Raw genomic sequence first — 18,049 nt, 5'->3', positions numbered from 1 at the left:
TAGGTGTCCCAGGAGCCCAGGCACTGCAGCCCTAAGGGACAAAGACCGGCCTGACAAGGGGGAGGGGGGATGAAAGGAGTCGGCGACAGTCGGAAAACGCTGGCAAGCAAAAGCGGGCGTGGGTTGGGGCGAGAATACAAAGCCCACCTCCGGAGTTCCCAGAGGTCGCCAGGTCGGGGGTGGGGGGTAGTAACGGGTGTGGGGGAGGGGAAGACGGAGAAAATTCCTCAGAGGACGGGAATTAGGGGCGCAGCAGCTGGCAAGAAGGAGACTGGGAGGCGGACAGAGGCCCTGGGCTAGAAAGGGCAGAGTTCGTGGGTGGGGAGAGGTGATGGCCAAGAGGTTAAGAGACCCGCAGGGGCTCGGTGGCGCGAACGCTCAGCTGCGCGAGGCGCTCCGTGGGGCGGCGAGGGGCCCTCAGGAGGGGCTCCAAAGCCCCGCGCCGCGCGGAGCCGGGGACACGCGGCCCAGGGGTTCCAGGGAGAGCGCAGAGTTGGGGGCACAGTGTGGGAAAAGAGTCTGAGAACAGAACCGTAGAGAGGCTAGGGGGGACTGTGAAGGGGCCTGACCCCTGTCCGCCCCACCTCACCTGGCGCCGGGTCGGAGTCCAGGTCTAGTGCTGAGAAAGCGCCAGCTCCCGCCGGCCCCTCCGTCCCGCGCGGGAGACCACGGACACAAAGCGGGGCCCGCGCGGGAGGAGGGGAAGAAGAGGAGGGGGGAGGGGAGAGAAAGGAGGAGGAGACGCCTGAGGCGCGCGAGGGGGGGGAGGAGGGGCGCCCGCCGCCCTCCGCCTGGGTCAGGGGGCGGGGCGTGAGGCTGGAGGCCGCGCTCGGCCGGCCAATGGCCACCCCGCCGGCGGGCTGGCTCGGGCGCGCCATCCCGCAGCTCACCTCGGCACCTGGGCCTTGGCTGGCCCCGGCCAATCAAACGTCTTCGTTTGCATAACTGGCCCCGCCCATTCGCCCAGGCCGGGGGACACGCACCCAGAGAACACAAAGAAGAACCCCCGTAGCAGGAGGGGGATGTCCACTTCCATGTCCCAACCTGGAGAACCTAGCATCACCTTTTCAGCGGGTTTATGAGTGTTTCACGGTTACCCTGATGAGGGGAGAAGTAGGGGTCACAGAGGCTGGTCCAAGCTCTCTTGAGAAGTTGGTACTCTTCTCCCTTGGGTCATTCTAGCCAAGAGTTACTCTCCTGTTCCAGGGTACAGTTATGTTCTTCGCCTCTGCCCCCACTTCCCCCTCCCCTTTTTCCAGTCGCCCCAGTCTCTGTGCTTCCTCCCGTAGGCTGCTGCCCACTACTGGCCTTTAGCTGCACTGCAGCCCTAATCAAAAGGCTCTGAGCACAGTCTTAATAGATGCTTCCAACCCACCCAGAAAAGGGGAGAGGAAGGGGTTACTGTGTGAGGGTAGAAGAGGACTAGTCAAGTGGCTTTGTTACCTATGATGGCAAAAGCCAGCAATGAATAATAGGTCTAATCTTCCCAAATCATCTTGTTCCGCCTTCCTTCTCCTACCTTCAGGTCTGTACTGGGCCACAATGGTGACTGACTGGCCAGCCCGTTTCAGAGCAGCTGCAGCCTGCTCGTGAGTTGCATTCCTCAGGTTCACACCATTGACCTGTCCAAAGAGAGGTGTTGTGAGCCACCTCAAAAGGAAGAAAGGAGTTCTCTGTTGTAGCAGTTAAGAGAGGGAGACGGGTAACCCATCCCTAAGCCTACTCAGATGCCTTTCTCAGTAGCCCATCCCTGCCTATTATGATGAAACCTAAAGATTACACCTCTAGTGTAATAATTATCTTTGTGGGGGTCAAATGTCAACCAGGGTTCAGAGCCAAGAGATATGCATTTCTTCTTTAAGTACAAGTCTGGTCTCTGTTCCTCACTAAGGATATCTATAAAGAGAATATGTTTTTTCCAGCTCTTAGCCTTCCCCCACTTCAAGAAACATTCCTTGGAGAAAGTGAGGTCTTCCCTCCTCCCTTTTAGAGTGGCCCAGTTCCCATCCTCCCACCTTGCCTTTGTTTCCTCACCGATAAGATCCGGTCTCCCCTGCGCAGCTCCCCACTCAGGTCAGCTGGGCCTCCTGCCAGGATGAAGGAGACAAAAATGCCTTCTCCATCCTCACCCCCAACGATGTTGAAGCCCAGGCCTGTGGAGCCCTTGTGCAGGATGATCTTGCGGGGCTCCCTGGTGGGAAAAGAGTGGAAGAGTCAGGACAAAGTAGGTATAAACTGTCATCCCTGTGAGGGCCAGGCTGGAACAAGGCCCACATGTCTGTAGAAGGACTCAGGTCCCTAGGTATGATACTCTGTTGCTCCCTTTCTCTCCTGAAACCTGCTTGGCCGCTGTTTGCTGCCAGGTGCCAAGTTTCAGTTGTTCTTCCTCCTTTCTTCCTGAGGGCTTGGAATGAACTTCCCAGTGGGCAGTCCCTGCCTCTCTCAGGTCAACAAACCCCTATCCTGGGCTCTAGCGACGATATCGCAGAGCCCACTCACTGGTCCTCTTCCTCCCCAGATTCTCCCATCCTACCAACTGGTGTGGTGGACCCTGGGCCACAAGAAGGGGAATCAGTTAGGGGCTGTGGAATGGCCCTGGGGTTGACTGCAACTCACCACCCACAAACTGTGCCTACTTACTTTACACATGCTCCTCCGCAGTCTCAAAAATCCACCCACCAGCTATGACCCCTCCTACTTTCTCCAACAACAGATTTAGTCGCCAGCTACCACTATGTACCCTTGCTGGGTTATGTGGGAGACAGAGATGAAGAAATCCCAGGTCCCCAAAAGGAGCTTAGGAGCCTAACCAAAGAGGAGCCGAGCACGTGAAAACACCAACTAACCATGTCTAAGGAACCCCTCTGTAAATGGTCACAGTGTCATCAGATGGGAGCAGCAGCAGCTCCTGTGTAGTCACACAACCAAACCTGGCACACTTGCCCGGCTCACTCTTCACTTTAAGCATCTCTCATCAGAGGAGCTCCAGGTCTGAGGCTCTCCCTCTCTTGTTCCCAGCTTCAGTGCAGGGCTCCCTCCCTGAGACCGGATGCCCCCCTCTCCTCCTACCTGGTATCCCCTCCAGGCCGCAGGGAGCGGAGCGGCCAGGCCCACCTCTGTGAAGCCCTCCTCCAGGCCGAGGCCGAAGCTGAGCCCAAGCCCAGGGCCAAGCCGGAGCCTGAGAACTTGCGTGTCCTCTCCATGGCTCCTCCGGCTTTCCCCCCCAGCTCCGTCAGCCTACCCTTCCGGCTCCACGGCAGCCTCCCAGGCCCCACCCCGCAGAAACCTGTCCCCCGGAACCCCTGCCGGCCCGACCAGTTCCGCGAAGGTGGCCAGTTCCCGCGGCAGCCGCCAGAGTGGGGCGGGGCGGATCCCTGCGAGGCCACCTGGCCCGCCAGCCCCAGCAGCCGAACTGCTCTCTTCTCTAACGTGGAATGGTTGCAACAGAGGGGGCTGCAACCGTTACAGGACAAGAAACCCTGCAGCCTCCACCCCCTCGGCCCCCTAAACACTCCATCCTACCCTTTCTCCAAACTTTCGAAAGGGGGCCACACGCTTGGCACTCCCCCTGATGGTAGAACTTGTTCCTGCAGCCACCTCTGTCTCTCCATAGAGTCCCAAGGGCTTGAGAGGGGGCCTCAGACCCCGAAGACAGAAGCGAGGAGGGCTTTATCCTCTTCTTTGCCATACTACAAGAAGGCCCGTGACCAAGGAGAAAGGATTCCTCTCCTCCCCACCCCTAGATAGGATGAAGAGGGGTGGGGTGAGGGTGTTACCTGGTGAAGTCCTCTTCAGCCAGCATGTGCCTGGGGATAGGAGAGTAGCGGGCGGGGGGAACCTGAGGAGGAGCAGGGTAGCTGACCTTGCTCTCCACAGCCCCGAGATAACCCAGGCTGGAGTTATGGCTTATGTGATTGTCAGCCAAGGCAGTAAAAGCTGGAATGGAGAAAGGGAGAGAGAAGTTCCGAGACCACTCCCCAGTGGTAGCCTCCTCCACCCTCCACCACGGACTGCCCCCACTCCCTCAGATGCAAAAAAAAAAAAAAAAAAAAACAGACCAAGGGATGCTGATTCCTCAGGCCTCTCTTCCCTACTCCACCCCCCAGGGTTCCTCCTCCACAGTCCCTTTCTGAATCCTGAGCTCACTCCTGTGAGTCTTAGAAAGAGCTAAAGTCAAGGCAGTCTACAAAGAAAAGCATGACTAGAGGTGTGACTAATAATAACCCCTCACATCTCTATAGCCTAATACAGTTTTCCAAGGGCTTTCTCGTCCATGATCTCATTTGATCCTTGCAGCACTCCTAAGAGGAGGGCAGCACATATATCACTAGCTCCTTTTTGCCAGAGAGGAAACTAAAGACAGGTGAAAGGGACTTTTCCAAGGGCATCCAGGAAGAAGGGACACAGCTGGGATTTGCACTCAGCTCTCCCCAGCACTAGTCTTATTTTCTGCCCCCACTTCTCTCTCTCTCAACAAGGAGTATTAACTTCTTCCCCTCCAGAAACCAGGGGGTAGGGCTTCGGGCCAGGGACAGGACAGACGGGTACGTACTGCTGGCATAGTCGGGGGGTGCGTACATGTCGTTGAGGTGGAGGCTGCCTGGCTTGGCCACCTTCAGATAGACCATATCAGACGTGTTCTTCAGTGAGGCCACAGCTTCCTCATGCCTCACATCCTGCAGATTGGTGTTGTTCACCTGGAAGAGGTCTTAGGGCTAGCACTGGGAAGAAGAAGGGAGGGCCTCCCCAGGGAATCCTGGGGGGGTACTCTTTCAGTGAAATTCAATGGTGCTGTCTGACAGAGGCCCAAGTACAGTGCTGTGGGGAGCAGAGAAGCAGGGGGTAGTGGTGGGCAGGTGAGGGAGTTCCAGCCATGAAGAGGACTAGGGGCTTGCTATCTGGGGACACACACCTCAGATGATGCTCTTGAAATTCCCCATAATGCCCAGTCCCGGAGTGAGGTTCAGGGGGAGGGAGAGGCTGCTAAAGCTCCACCTCCCCACCCCGCCATTTGGGCATCCCTGGGAAGGCTGTCTCACCGCCAGCAGCCGATCCCCGATCTGTAGGCGTCCATCCTTCTGAGCAGCACCCCCCTCAATGATCTTGGTGATGTAGATGCTGTTGTCTCCTGGGATGTGCTGGTTGCCAATCCCCCCAGCAATGCTGAAACCGAGGCCTGGGAGGAAGCCAGCAAGGAATGAAAGAGTGACACAAGGAAAAGTTAGAGTGCTCAGTTAAGCCCAGCCCCAATGCCCCATGCTCAGCCAAGCCACCAGCCCCATAGGAGCTTTCCCCAGGGATCCCAAACACTAGGCTGTCATCCCGTGGTCAGTAAGGGTGAGTGTGGGGTCAAGAAAGAAGACTGTGAGCTGAACTGGGGAGGTAGGCAGAGGGTGAGGGGATTCCTTTCCAATTCCTATAGGGCCAACCAGGGGCCTCTGGCCAGAGCACGGGAACCCAGAGGGTCGCACCTTTGGGCCCTTTGAGCAGATTGACCTCCATGATGGTCTCTGGTGGAGGCTGTCGCCTCCGTACCACCAACCGCACCACAGGGCCAGCTTCCTTCAGTGCTTCCACAGCCCGGCTGTGCACCACCTCTGACACGTCCACTTCATTCACCCGCAGCACACAGTCATTCACCCTACGGGGGAAGCCCAAGAGGCATGACACTCTGCCACTGCCCTTCCACCCTCCTTCCCACCTCCTCCTCTTTCTTTCTCCTCCCCTCATCTCCCCCTCCCCCTCTCAGATCTAATGGAAGGGTCGTCCTGTCAGGCAGCCCTCCTCCCTCTCACCTCCATTCTGTCCCTGCAACCCCTGGCCCTGCTTCTAGACCACCTCACCCCAGCCTCCCATCCATGGCAGCTGCTCCACCAGGGATAATCTTGGTAATAAAGATGCCAGGGTCATCGGGGACATGGGGGTTGTCGATGCCACCTGCAATGCTGAAGCCCAGGCCAGAATTTCCCTGCAGAAGGAAGTGGAGAGGCATGGTCTGCTCAAACAGAAGGCAGAAGGGAGGGTTTCTGGGGCCCCATCTACCCCTGCCCCTCCCCAGAGCAGCTTCTCCAGGCCTCAGAAGGGGCCATGGCAGGCTGGGGCACATTCGTCACAAATCTGGCAGATTCCCACCCTCTGCTGACCATTCTGGCATGGAGGCCTCAGCAAAGCCATCCCCTCCCCAATTCCCCAGGCCTCAGCAAACAAGGTCAATTAATATTTGTTAGTCGGTTGATTAGGCTTCCCAGGTGGCGCTAGTGGTAAAGAACCTGCCTGCCAATGCAGGAGACATAAGAGATCTGGGTTCGATCCCTCGGTTGGGAAGATCCCCTGGAGAAAGGCATGGTAACCCACTCCAGTATTCTTGCCTGGAGAATTCCGTGGACAGAGGAGCCGGGTGGGCTACAGTTCATAGGGTCGCACAGAGTCGGACACGACTGAAGCAACTTAGCACACACAGTCAGTTGGTTGATTGATGTAGTAATGCAGCCTCTGAGGGCCGTTTCCCCATCCTCTCAATGCAGGTCCCCATGAGTCTTGAGACCGAGGTTCAGGAACCCCCCCACCTGGTTCTAACCCTCCCCTCCCATTTCATCCTGCCCCACTGCCAGACTCACCCGCTCAAGGACTATCTCCTCATACTTGAACATGCCATCGCTGCCATTCACCTGGGGAAAGACACAGGCAGGACCCTAAGTGCCTCCTGCCTAACCCTCCCCACCCCAACCATCTGCCTGCTGGTCAACCTGCTTGTCCCCCTACTCCCTGCAGAGTAGGGAAGCCCAAATTGACCCTGGGACACCTCTTGGCCACAGATGGGGCAGGCTGACCCTGAGGAGGCTCCCCTCCCCTTGCTTCCAGCCACACAGGCCAAATCCAGCTTCTCACTTAGCCCAGACCAATTGTCTGGGACTGAGCCAGTCAGTGGTGCACTCACCAAAAGGCTGGGCTCCGGGGCCTCAGGGTGCACTAGGAGGGGTGCAGGGCTGGCCTGAGGGGGATGGCAGAAATGGAACATGGTGGGCAAACCATGCCACACACAGCATCCGTGCCTGGATGGGAACCTGCTCCTCTCTGAACAACAGGTCTCCCTGACTTGGGGATCACAGACTCCCACCATGTCGGAGTTGGAAAGACAGCAGTCACCATCTTGTTCAACCTCTCCCATGTGACAGACAGTGACACTGAGGACCAAAGAGGACACAGGTTATGCCTAAGGGCATACTGGGAGTTAGTGGCAGAACAAGGGCTAGAACCTGGATCTCCAGGTGCTCTTTTGAGTAAAGCAAGCTCGCCAAGGCCATTGATGTTCTGGCCAGTCAATCGCCTTGCCCATTAAAGCTCATGGGCAAAAGAAAATCTGCCCCCTCAGAGTACCTCATGAATCTTCATTCTGCCTCTCCTTCTGTGTCCCCAAGAACCCAATTCCTCCAATGGGCAGAAGGAGTCAAAGTCTTAATCCATTTTCTATCCAGGGGCTTTTGATCCGGAACCCTTTGTGTTTCTCAGCAGAAAGGGATCTGGTCAGGAGTCAGGGCAAAGCCAAGGGTGGAACAGGAGGAGAATGGACAAGGTTCCCCATTAGGAAGAAGCTGGTGACCCATGGACTAACTGGCAGCAGAGTCCATGGCCTTCGACATGCAGTAGTCATGGGAGGAGAAGCAAGGAAAGAGGATGGAAACACAGGGTTGGTCTGACCAACCCACAGAAGTAGCCTCCCACGCAGGACAAACTTGTGGCCACTGCCAAGTGAAAATGTGATTCTGGACAGACAAGTAGCACCTGCTCCCTGGCTCTCATTCTCATCCCCACGAATAGAGGAGCCCTCTTGCCTTTCTCCCCAGAGAACCTGGTGCCTTTCCTCTCATCTTTGGCTGTGAGACCCTTTTCCTGACCCCTGATCTCCTCCTCTGAAGAAGGAAGCTGCAGACCCAGGGTGAAGATTCCTTTGCATGCCCTGCTCTGCTTCCCCACTTCTGCCTTCACCCCACAGCTCTGGCTTTGAAAAGCAGAGGAGGACAGGACTGGCTAATCATGCCTCTACCTTTCCTGAGCCTGGCCCCAGGACTTTTTGCCCTGCAGCTCTAGGAGCTGGTGGGGAGATTCTTGCTGCAGCCTTACTCTTGTCCCTGATCCCAGGAGGAATAACTGATGGTTCTTAAGAGCCGCGAAAGAACACAGCTGCCTGAAGTACCATGCAACAGACACACAGGCAAAAGGATCTCCATGCAGCTCTTTTATGCATCTGGTATACCATGTGTGCCCACATGTGAGAGCCATGCTTCAAGTCCAGCTCCAGCAAGACCCAGCAGCTCCTGGCTTCCACGCTCCAGTCTCACATTGTCCCCCTCAAGGAACCCATTCCCAGGGCCAGGAGCCATCCAGGGATCAGTCCTGGCAAAGAAACCTTGACCAACTGGTCCACCTATCCTTGGGACTGGCATTTATCTCCCAGTTGAGCCAGACAAGAACAAGAGAGTGTTTAGAAGGGTAGGGCCCCAGGGTGGAGGGGGAAAGGAGAGAGGGGAACCCGCTGGAGAGGGCAAGGGGCCAAAGCAAGGGACACAGGAAACAGTCGGTGTGAACAGGCAGAAGGGCAGAACTGAGGATTTCTTTCCCCAGGAAGTCCCCATGCTTCCTTCTGAGTGAGAGCACATCCGATCCCCAGAGGGGGACAAAGGTGGCCAGAACGGTCACCAGCTTGGGGCAGCCAGCACCTGCCCTCCCCAGCAAAGCCTCCTCCTCCCTTCTCCCTACCCTGGGGGCTGCAGAGCTGAAAAACCAGACAGGCCTTCCGCCATGCATGCCAGGGACCTGGCTCTGCCGGCCCAGCCTCCATTTTGCTGCTTCTCCCACAGATGCTCCTTCCATTTTCTAAGCTGGCAGTTTAGGCTGGGGGTAGAAGCCGGAGTTGTGCCCAGCACCCAGGGGTTCCCAAGCTGTGCCAAGTCAGGGCTGGGGGGCTAAGTTTTCCCACATCTAGGGGTACCCCAGGGGGACATGCCCCACCGGGGCCAGTCCCTGAACCAAAGCAGCTGCCCCTTGCCTGGTTCCAGGCACCATGCCTGTTCTGGAGCGAGGAAGATTGCTTCAGCTCCCCCCTCAGCACACACACACTTCAGAGCCGCTTGGACAAAGAGTCCATCCTTCTCAGCAGCCTCTCAGCCTTGCTTGGGACGTGTCTCTTGCCTCCTCCCCCTCCCTTCCTTGCCTGTCAAGCGCCTCTCACCAGGGACACTGCACATGCACACACACACATAGAGGCACACACATGCACACACTTGCAGCCACATGCTCACACACATATACATGTGGCCACACACACATATGGGCAAACACAGCCAAACCTGCAGCTTCATCTACAGAGACACCTCCACATTCAGAGAGACATCCCCACATGTCCATGTGCACATTCACACACAAAGGGATAAAGAGGGACTCATGGCATCAGGGGATGAAGCTTGGCGAGCTGGGCACATGGCTCCTCAACATAGATTCACAGGCGCTCCACTGCCTTTCTCTCCACACCTCAACATACATACACACACACACACACATGTCCCCGCTACGCAGAGCACCATGCCCCCTCCTCCCCTCCTGTGGAGACACACACCACACACAGCCCCCGCAGAACCTCCCGCCCCCTGTCAGACACAGAGACACTGCTCAACCCCCATACGGAGAAGAACCCAATCCCCCCACACAGGAAAATGTGCCCCTCCGCCATACCTTCACCTCCTGACACACAGCTCCTCCCAATCCCCTCCAAATGGAGACCCCCAAACAGACACACACAGAGAAGCACACATTTCCAACCATCTCTCTTGAGCCAGCTGCAGTGCTGGGGCTCAGGGTCTGCTGGCTTGGAGCCCCAGGAACCCCTGCTGCACTCCAGGCCTCTAGGCCCCCCACTCCCCAGCTCCCCTGGGTTGCCCCCCCTCCGCCCCCCCTGCCCCCCGTCCATACCTGCTCATACCAATCCCGGCCTGTACAGGTGCACTCCGGCCACCAGCTGGGGCCGCTGCCGTTGAGTTTGGGGGTGCTCTTGCCCGGGACTGGCTTAGGGGGCACTGGTCCCACATCCCGGCTGGTGGGGATGAGCTTGGCCTTGGTGCGGGGGGTGGGGGTGGCCCCCGCCTGCGAGGGCAGGGTCTGCGAGCTGTAGCCCCCATAACCGGCACTGGCTCCATTGCCCCCACCTGGCCCGTAGGGGTCGGGTACTTGCCAGTCCCCGTAGCTGGGAGGCTCGAGGCGCCGCAGGGCGGCGAGGCGGGTCACCTCGTAGCATTCGGGGCACTTACAGCAGTGCTGGTGCTTGTGCATGGCACTGCCCCCCGCGGCCCGGACCCCCCAACCCACGCCGGTTTCCACGCCGCCGCCGCCGCTGCCACCGCCGGGCTCCCGGGCACACTCACACTGCTCGGACCAGGAAGGGGGGGGCACCCGTTGGGGTGCCCGGGCGGAGCGGGGCCTGGGGCCGGGCGGGCGTCCCGGGGCCTCTGCCCCCACGCTGCCCCGCACCCACGGCTCCCCCTCCAGCACTGGCGGCTCCGTGTCGCCCGTCGTGGCTCCTGGGCCGAGGCCCAGCGGCAAAGAAGAAGCGGAAGCTTGGGCAGAAGCTGGGTGCTGCGGGGACCGCTCCTGCACTGGTCCCCAGGATGAATCTGAGTGGAGTCAAGAGCATCTCTCCCTGGCTCGGTTCTCAGTTGATTCCAGCCAATCAGCGTTCAGAATCAGGCAGCGGCAGCGGCAGCGGCAGGAATGCTAAACAGCGGCTCCTTAAAGGAACAGAGGCAGTGGCGCCCCCAGGCTCAGCCCCAGCTCCCCAGATATCCGGGGTAGGGCTGACCCTAGGTCAGGGACAGGGGACTTAGGCCACAGGTGAGCTCAGCTCTCAATTTCATGCCCCTTCATCTCCAATCTCAGCCTGTCCTCCGCCCACTCCACCCCACCCCACCCTACTACCAAGAGGGAGTTGCAGAGAGATGCTCAATGGGTCCCCGGCCTTGCTCTGAGCTGGGGCCACCAGAAGTAAAGACTTGAGGTGGCAGAACCGATCGAAGGGACGTTAGAGCAGGGTGAGGGAGGTGCTCTTTCCTAACGGGACCAAGGAAGAGGACCGCTTAGGAGGCTATTCTCTTGTCAGTACCTCTTCCTCAGGACTATTGTTCTCTCAATCTCTAGGCCCTGAAATAACTACAACCTAACACTTGACCTGCTTCTATCACCAATGAGGGACTCACACCTAGAACAGGAGGAGAGGAAAGCTCTAAGCTTTTGTCCCTGGTGCACAGATTCCTGTCTCCTCCACTCCACTCCTGCTTGGTTATCATGGAGGAAAGCACTTCAGGATGCCAAGAGAGTAAAGAAAGTCCCAGGCAGGAGGAAAGGAAAGAAGAGGTCTAAAATGAAAGAAACCTGAGGGCCTAGAAAAGAAGTTGGGAATACTTGTCCAAGGACATCTTCTTAACCTCTCTTGGCTCAGCCTGTTGGTGGATGGAAGAAGGATAACATGCTGGGAAAACTTGTCATTTTGCTGTTCTTGTTTTGTCATTAGCTACCAGTTATTGAGTCTTTACAAAGTCCTAAGTGCTTTACATGCAAACAAAACCCCTACCAAAGTGTTACTATTATTATCTGACTTATACCAGTGAGAAATTGAGGCTCAGGGATGTTAATGCAGCTAGGTTACACAGGTGGAAGTGACGGAATCCTAGCCGTTTGACTCAAGTACAACAGGTCTATTCTAACTTCTGCAGATCTCAAATTAATGATCATTTGTTGCACACCTACTCTGTGCAAGCCCTAGGCCCTAGGGCTACAGAAACTTATTCTTAATTCAACAAATATTCTCTGAGCACGTGCTATGTGCCAGACACTGTTCTAGGACTTAAGGACGTAGCAGCAAACAGGGAAAAAAAAAAAAAACACACACACACACACACAATAAATCCTTGCCCTTGGGGAGCTTGCATTCTAGTGATAGGACACAGACAAAAATTAGTACAATAAATAAGTGAAGTATATACTACTGTATATGGTGATAAATGCTGTGGGAAAAAAGAAAAAGAGCAGAAAAAGAGGGGTTGGGAGTACTAGGGAAGGATATGAGGTTGTGATAATTTTTTCTTCAAGTTTCTTACCCTTACATTTTAAAAGGAAAATTTTCAAACATACCGAAAAACTGAAAGAATTTTACAGGGACCAGCAAATTGCCACCTAGATTTGCATTAACATTTTACTATACTTGCTTTATCACATATGCATCTTTCACATATCCTCTTTAGCTTTTTTAAAAATGAAAATTTACAAACATACAGAAATGCTGAAAGAATAGTACAATGAACTCCTATATATCTTCCTCATAGAGCCAACAACTGGCAATGTCTTGTTATATTTGCTCTGTCAATCGATCTACAATTTTTTCTGAATCATTCAAATGTAAGTTACAGATCTCATTACACACCTCCTCTAAATATTTCAGCATTCATTGTGTGGGGATAAAAACATTCTCTAATAATATGAATATGGCATGTAAGAAAATTTACAATTATTTCACATTATCTAACGTCTAGTCTCTGGCATGCTACATGGGGTCTCAAAGAGTTGGGCATGACTTAGTGACTGAACAACAACAACAATGTCCAGTCTATATTCAAGTTTCTCCAAACTTGTCTTTTATATGTTTTAACATCAGAATCTAATCACAGTTGTCACATTGCATTTGTGTCTTTAGCCACTAGAACAGCCCCAATCTTAACAGAAAAAAATTTTTATTTTGAAATAATTATAGATTTACAAGGAAATTGCATAGATAGTACAGAGATGGCCTGGGTACCCTTAACCCAGTTTTACTCAATGATGGCATCTTACATAACTGTAGTACAATATCAAAACCAGGAAATTGACATTGGTACAATGTGTGTATAGTTCTATACCATTTTACCACATGTAGAGATTCCTATAACAACCATTGCAAAACTATTTTGTCACCACAAAGACCTATTGGTGTCATCAGTTTAAAAGATTGAGGAAAGTGTAAAAAAAGCTTAACTCTATTTAGGTCTCTTTACCCTGTCTCATTTCTCCTATGGTTGTCTTCAATATTTCCTCTACATATATTGAGCTCCACATCAGATGATACTGTACCTATTGCTTCAACCATCAGACATTATTTAAACAATTCAAGAGAAGAAGGAAAGCCTGTTGTACTTATGTTTTTATTCGTTCTATTCCTTCTTCCTTCCTGATGTTCCAAGAGTTCTTCTTTTATCATTTCCTTTCTCTTGTGTGCACTGCCTTTAACCACTCTTTTAGGGTGAGTCTGCTCGTGTCAAGTTCTCATAGCTTTCCTTTTCCTAAGGATATCTTGATTTCTCCCTCATTTCTGAAGGATATTTTCACTAAATATAGCATCCAGCCTTGGCAGTTCTTTTAACACTTGAAATATGTTGTGCCACTTCCTCTGGTCACCATGGTTTCTGGTGAGAAATCACTGATTCTTGAATTGTTTTCCCCCTGTTGATAAAGTGGTATTTCTCTCTTACTGCTTTCAAGACTTTCTCTTGGTCTGGGTTTTCAAAGTTTGAATATGTCTTGGCATGGATTTCTTTATTGTTTGGGATTTGTTCAGCTTCTTGAATCTGTAGGTTTATGTCTTTTGCCAGATTGGGAGAATTTTCAGCCATCGTTTCTTGAGGACTTCTTTGGCCCACTTTCTCTCTCTTCTTCTGGGACTCCCTGATGACATGAATGTTAGGTCTTTTGTTATAGTCCCACATGTCTCTGAGGCTCTGATCATTTTTTTTTTTTCAGTCTATTTTCCCACTGTTATTCAGATCGGGCAATTTCTAATGTTCTATCTTCCAGTTCACTGATTTTTTTTCTTGTCTTCTCCATCCTGCTGATGAGCCCATTTCCTCAGTATTTTCGTTTGGTTATTGTATTCTTCCATTCTAAAATTTCTGTCTGATACTCCATCTTATCTGTTTCTCTGCTAAGACTTTCCATCTTTTTCTTTTGTTTCCAACCTATTTGTAATTGCTCATTGAAGCATTTTTTCCTAACGTTGGCTTCTTTAGACTCATTCTCAGATCATTGAAAGCTCTCTGTCATCTTGGTGTTGGCATCTGTTGCTTAGTTCTTATTCATGGTGAGGGTCTCCTGGTTCCTGGTATGATGAGTGAATTTCCATTGTATCATAGACATTTTTGGATATTATGTTATCAGACTCTAGGTCCTACTTAAATCTCTTGTTTTGGATAGGCATTTTCTGACACTGTTGCCATCAGTGGAAGGGCCCATTGCCTGGCTACTGCCAGGAGGGGGTAGAGGTTCAAGTTGTTCCCCACTTAACACTGGTTGATACCCAAAGAGGGGGTTCTTCTTTACTGCTGGGCAGGTGTGGGAGTTCCAGCCCCCTACAAGGCCTCCACTGACACTTCCCTGGCTGGGGAAGGGTTGAAGGGCCTCCTTCCTGCTCCCAGGTAGCTTCCACTCACCACGGGTGGGGGTGCAGGTGAGGGGAAGATGATAGAGGACTGGGATGGGGAGGGGAGGATGAGCAGGGCAGCAGCAAAAGTCTTGACTCTCCACTAGGCCTTTCTCTGATACTCTGATGCTACACAGGTTAACCTGTGGGGATGGAAGTCCAGACTCCCTACTTAGACACCACCCCATGGAGCCTGGGGAGTCTGGCAAGAGGGAAAGTCTTGGTTTCCACTTGGGTCTTTGCTGGCTAGAGTGGGTGGAGCTGCAGTCTTTTGTTTTTGTTTTTCTGTAATGTCTGGTTGCAGGAAAGTGGTTATTGTCTAAGAGTTTAGTGTTGTCCAACTAAGCTGCCCATTTGCTAGTCTTTGGGCTAGAGAGAGCAGGCTTTTACTGAGGTTTTTTTTTTTTTTTTTTTGTCTGTGCCTACTGGCACTTCCAGGCTGGCTTCTCCAGCCTACAGGCTGGGATATAATGCAACAAGAAAACCCAGGGAGCTCACTTAGTCAAAACTGCCCTTTTCCCCCTCTTTTAGAGTCTTCCTATGCTTGTTTTTACATATCACATGCAGAGTTTTAGCTGTTCTTATTGGGAGAAATAGGGAGAAATAGGAGTATGTCTACTCCAGCTGAGTCCAGAACTAGAAGTCTCCCATCTTTTTTTTTTTTAAGTATTTATTTATTTATTTTGGCTACAATGGGTCTCAGTTGAGACATGCGGCATCTTTTTTAGTTGCAGCATGCAAACTCTTTAGTTCTGGCATGTGGGATATAGTTTCTTGAGCAGGGATCAAACCCAGGCCCCCTGCATTGGGAGCTAGAAGTCTTAGCCACTGTATCACCAGGGAACTCCCCTCATCTTTTTTTTTTTTTTTTTAATTAATGACATCGGCTTTTTAAAAAGTACAAGTTAGTTGTTTTTTAGAATATCCTACTTCTGGATTTGCTTTTTTTTTTTCTCATGGTGTCATTTATCTTGTTCCTCTATACCCTGTATTGCTATAAACTGGACATTAAAATAGAGGCAATCTTAAACAGGTTCTTCAAGGTAGGCATCAGTGAGAAAATGATATTTGAACAAAGATTTGAGGGAGATGAGGAAGAAAGTCATGCAGAAGTGTATACCTAGCAAGGGAACAGCCAATGCAAAGGTCCTGGATAAGGAATGCATCTGGCTTGTTCAAGGAACAGCAAGGAGAACCAAATAGCTAGAGCAGAGTGGGAGGGGAGGTGTGCTGGCAGATAAGATCAGAGATTTCAAAGGAGACCAGACTGTATACAGTCTGCAGGACATTGAAGGACTCTGGCTTTATTCTGAGATGGGGAGCCCTTGGAGAGTTTTGTGCAGAGAACAGGCATGATCTGACTTGTGTTTAGCAACATCACTCTGACTTCTGAGAGTGGGTCACAGGGGACAAAGGTGAATCAGTGAGACCAGTCAGGAGGCTTATTGCAGTGATCCAAATGAAAGGTGATGGTGGTTAGGACCAGGATGTAGCACTGGAGGTAATAAGAAGTGATTGGATTCTATACGTATTTTGAGGAGAAAGTCAACAAGATTTGTTGACAGATTGATTATGAGGTGTGGTTACAAGATTTTTTGACCAGAGCAAATTTCACTGGGAAGGTGAAATTTTCATCAGCTGAGATGAGTACCACTTTAAGGAAGAGGTCATTTGGGGGAAAAAGATCAGGTGTCCAGATTTAGACATTTGAGTTTGAGATGTCTATCAGATATCCCAGTGGTGATAAATAGTAAACAGGCCTTGTCATTGGGGTGGTCAAAGCTGGAGAAAAGGAAATACAGAAGCAGGTCATTACAGTAACTGCAAAAAGTGCTATTTCAGAGGGTATATAAGAAAGCAAGTTATCAACTCTATTTGTGGGTGATGAGGGGTTATGAAAAGTGTCATAAGAGATGACATTTTTAGTTTGGTCCTGAAGGGTGAATAGGTGTTCATTAGGCAGAGAAAAGTACAACTCAGTTATTTTATGGAATATCCTACCTCTGTATTTGTCTGGTTTTCTGTATTCTTAGCCCTTGGCACACAGTGGTTGCTCAATCACACCTAATCCAGTCACTAGTTGTGTGACTTTGGCCATTACTTTACTTCTTGAGCTTCAGTTTATCTGTGAAATGGAAATAATCATAGGGGTTTTGTGGGGATTAAATGTAAAACATTGAGCACTCTACCTAGTACACAGTGGATTAGGGTTAATGGATTAGGGATTCATGACCAAGTCTAGGCTACTCTGGTAACTCAGGACCTTAAAGTCTTTTATATGCTCAGCAGTTTGTCAATACTGTAGAGTGCTAGACTCTTTTCTTACATCCAAAAAGTAGCTCAGGAGAAAAATTGCTAAGCCTGGAGTGAATGGAGAGGGTTAAACTGCCTTCCTCATGCTTGATCTCCATTGACTGCCCCCCTTCACATTTTCATTTTCAATGAATATGAGTAAAATCCATTTACATTCATAGTGAGCTTCTCCCCACTCTAACAGGCTCCTTGATGCTCAGACTGGACATGATTGGCAACCCTGGGAAGAGGTCAGCGACCCTGAGATGCTTTGACACTTGGAACCCCCTCCCAACTGCTAGCCTGAGACCTCAGGGAAACAGGCGCCCCCAACAGGTGGAAAACAACCCCTGCCCCTGCAGGCGACTGAGATTGTTAGGCAACTGGGCTGCCTGATGAAAGTGAAAGAGGAGAGTGAAAAAGTTGGCTTAAAACTCAGCATTCAGAAAACTAAGATCATGGCATCTGGTCCCATCACTTCATGGCAAATGGGGAAACAGTGGAAACGGTGAGATACTTTATTTTGGGGGACTCCAAAATCACTGCAGATGGTGATTGCAGCCATGAAATTAAAAGACGCTTGTCCTTGGAAGGAAAGTTATGACCAACCTAGACAGCATATTAAATAGCAGAGACATTACTTTGCCAACAAAGATCTGTCTAGTCAAAGCTATGGTTTTTCCAGTAGTCATGTATGGATGTGAGAATTGGACTATAAAGAAAGCTGAGGACTGAAGAATTGATGCTTTTGAAGTGTGGTGTTGGAGAAGATTCTTGAGAATCCCTTGGACTGCATGGAGATCCAACCAGTCCATCCTAAATGAAATCAGTTCTGAATATTCATTGGAAGGTCTGATGCTGAAGCTGAAACTCCAATACTTTGGCCACCTTATGTGAAGAGCTGACTCATTTGAAAAGACCCTGATGCTGGGAAAGATTGGCAGGAGGAGGAGGGGATAACAGAGGATGAGATGGCTGGATGGCATCACCGACTCAATGGACATGAGTTTGAGTAAACTCTGGGAGCTGGTGATGGACAGAGAGGCCTAGCATGCTGCAGTCCATGGGGTCGCAAAGACTCAGACATGACTGAGCGACTGAACTGAACTGACAATGAGACTGAAGCCACCAAGGAACCTGATACAGCATTTGGGAGGAGAGCGACTATTTCTGACTTCCATCCATGGTCTCTCCAGCTCCCTCAGCAAATTGACAGGATGAGGGTGGTGTGGCCCACTACCATATGATAATCTGTGCTCATTCTTG

The 18,049-nt window shown here is 51.7% G+C and overlaps 1 protein-coding gene across 6 annotated transcripts in view; it reads right to left on the bottom strand.

Annotated features, from left to right (window-relative positions):
• The window catches only part of DLG3 (discs large MAGUK scaffold protein 3), a 54,124-nt gene extending 43,458 nt beyond the window's left edge, over positions 1-10,666 (bottom strand). For 4 of the 6 annotated variants that reach the window (XM_015104929.4, XM_042242480.2, XM_015104930.4 and 1 more), the window contains exons 1-9: positions 9,967-10,666; positions 6,618-6,668; positions 5,844-5,968; positions 5,472-5,641; positions 5,040-5,176; positions 4,553-4,697; positions 3,777-3,936; positions 2,035-2,191; positions 1,520-1,622 (exon numbers count right to left, since the gene is read on the bottom strand). In XM_015104929.4, the coding sequence (XP_014960415.2) occupies positions 1,520-1,622; positions 2,035-2,191; positions 3,777-3,936; positions 4,553-4,697; positions 5,040-5,176; positions 5,472-5,641; positions 5,844-5,968; positions 6,618-6,668; positions 9,967-10,323 (1,405 nt within the window). In that variant the 5' untranslated portion in view covers positions 10,324-10,666. Of the gene's footprint in view, positions 1-589; positions 677-1,519; positions 1,623-2,034; positions 2,192-3,069; positions 3,540-3,776; positions 3,937-4,552; positions 4,698-5,039; positions 5,177-5,471; positions 5,642-5,843; positions 5,969-6,617; positions 6,669-9,966 lie in introns of those variants that run through there. The other 2 variants (XM_027962885.3, XM_004022159.5) reach the window with 2 other exon arrangements.
• Between the last annotated feature and the right edge of the window lie 7,383 nt (positions 10,667-18,049).

Source organism: Ovis aries, chromosome X, assembly GCF_016772045.2.
Source record: "Ovis aries strain OAR_USU_Benz2616 breed Rambouillet chromosome X, ARS-UI_Ramb_v3.0, whole genome shotgun sequence".
Classification (NCBI taxonomy): Eukaryota; Metazoa; Chordata; class Mammalia; order Artiodactyla; family Bovidae; genus Ovis; species Ovis aries.
This window is presented reverse-complemented; position numbering and strand designations above follow the sequence as displayed.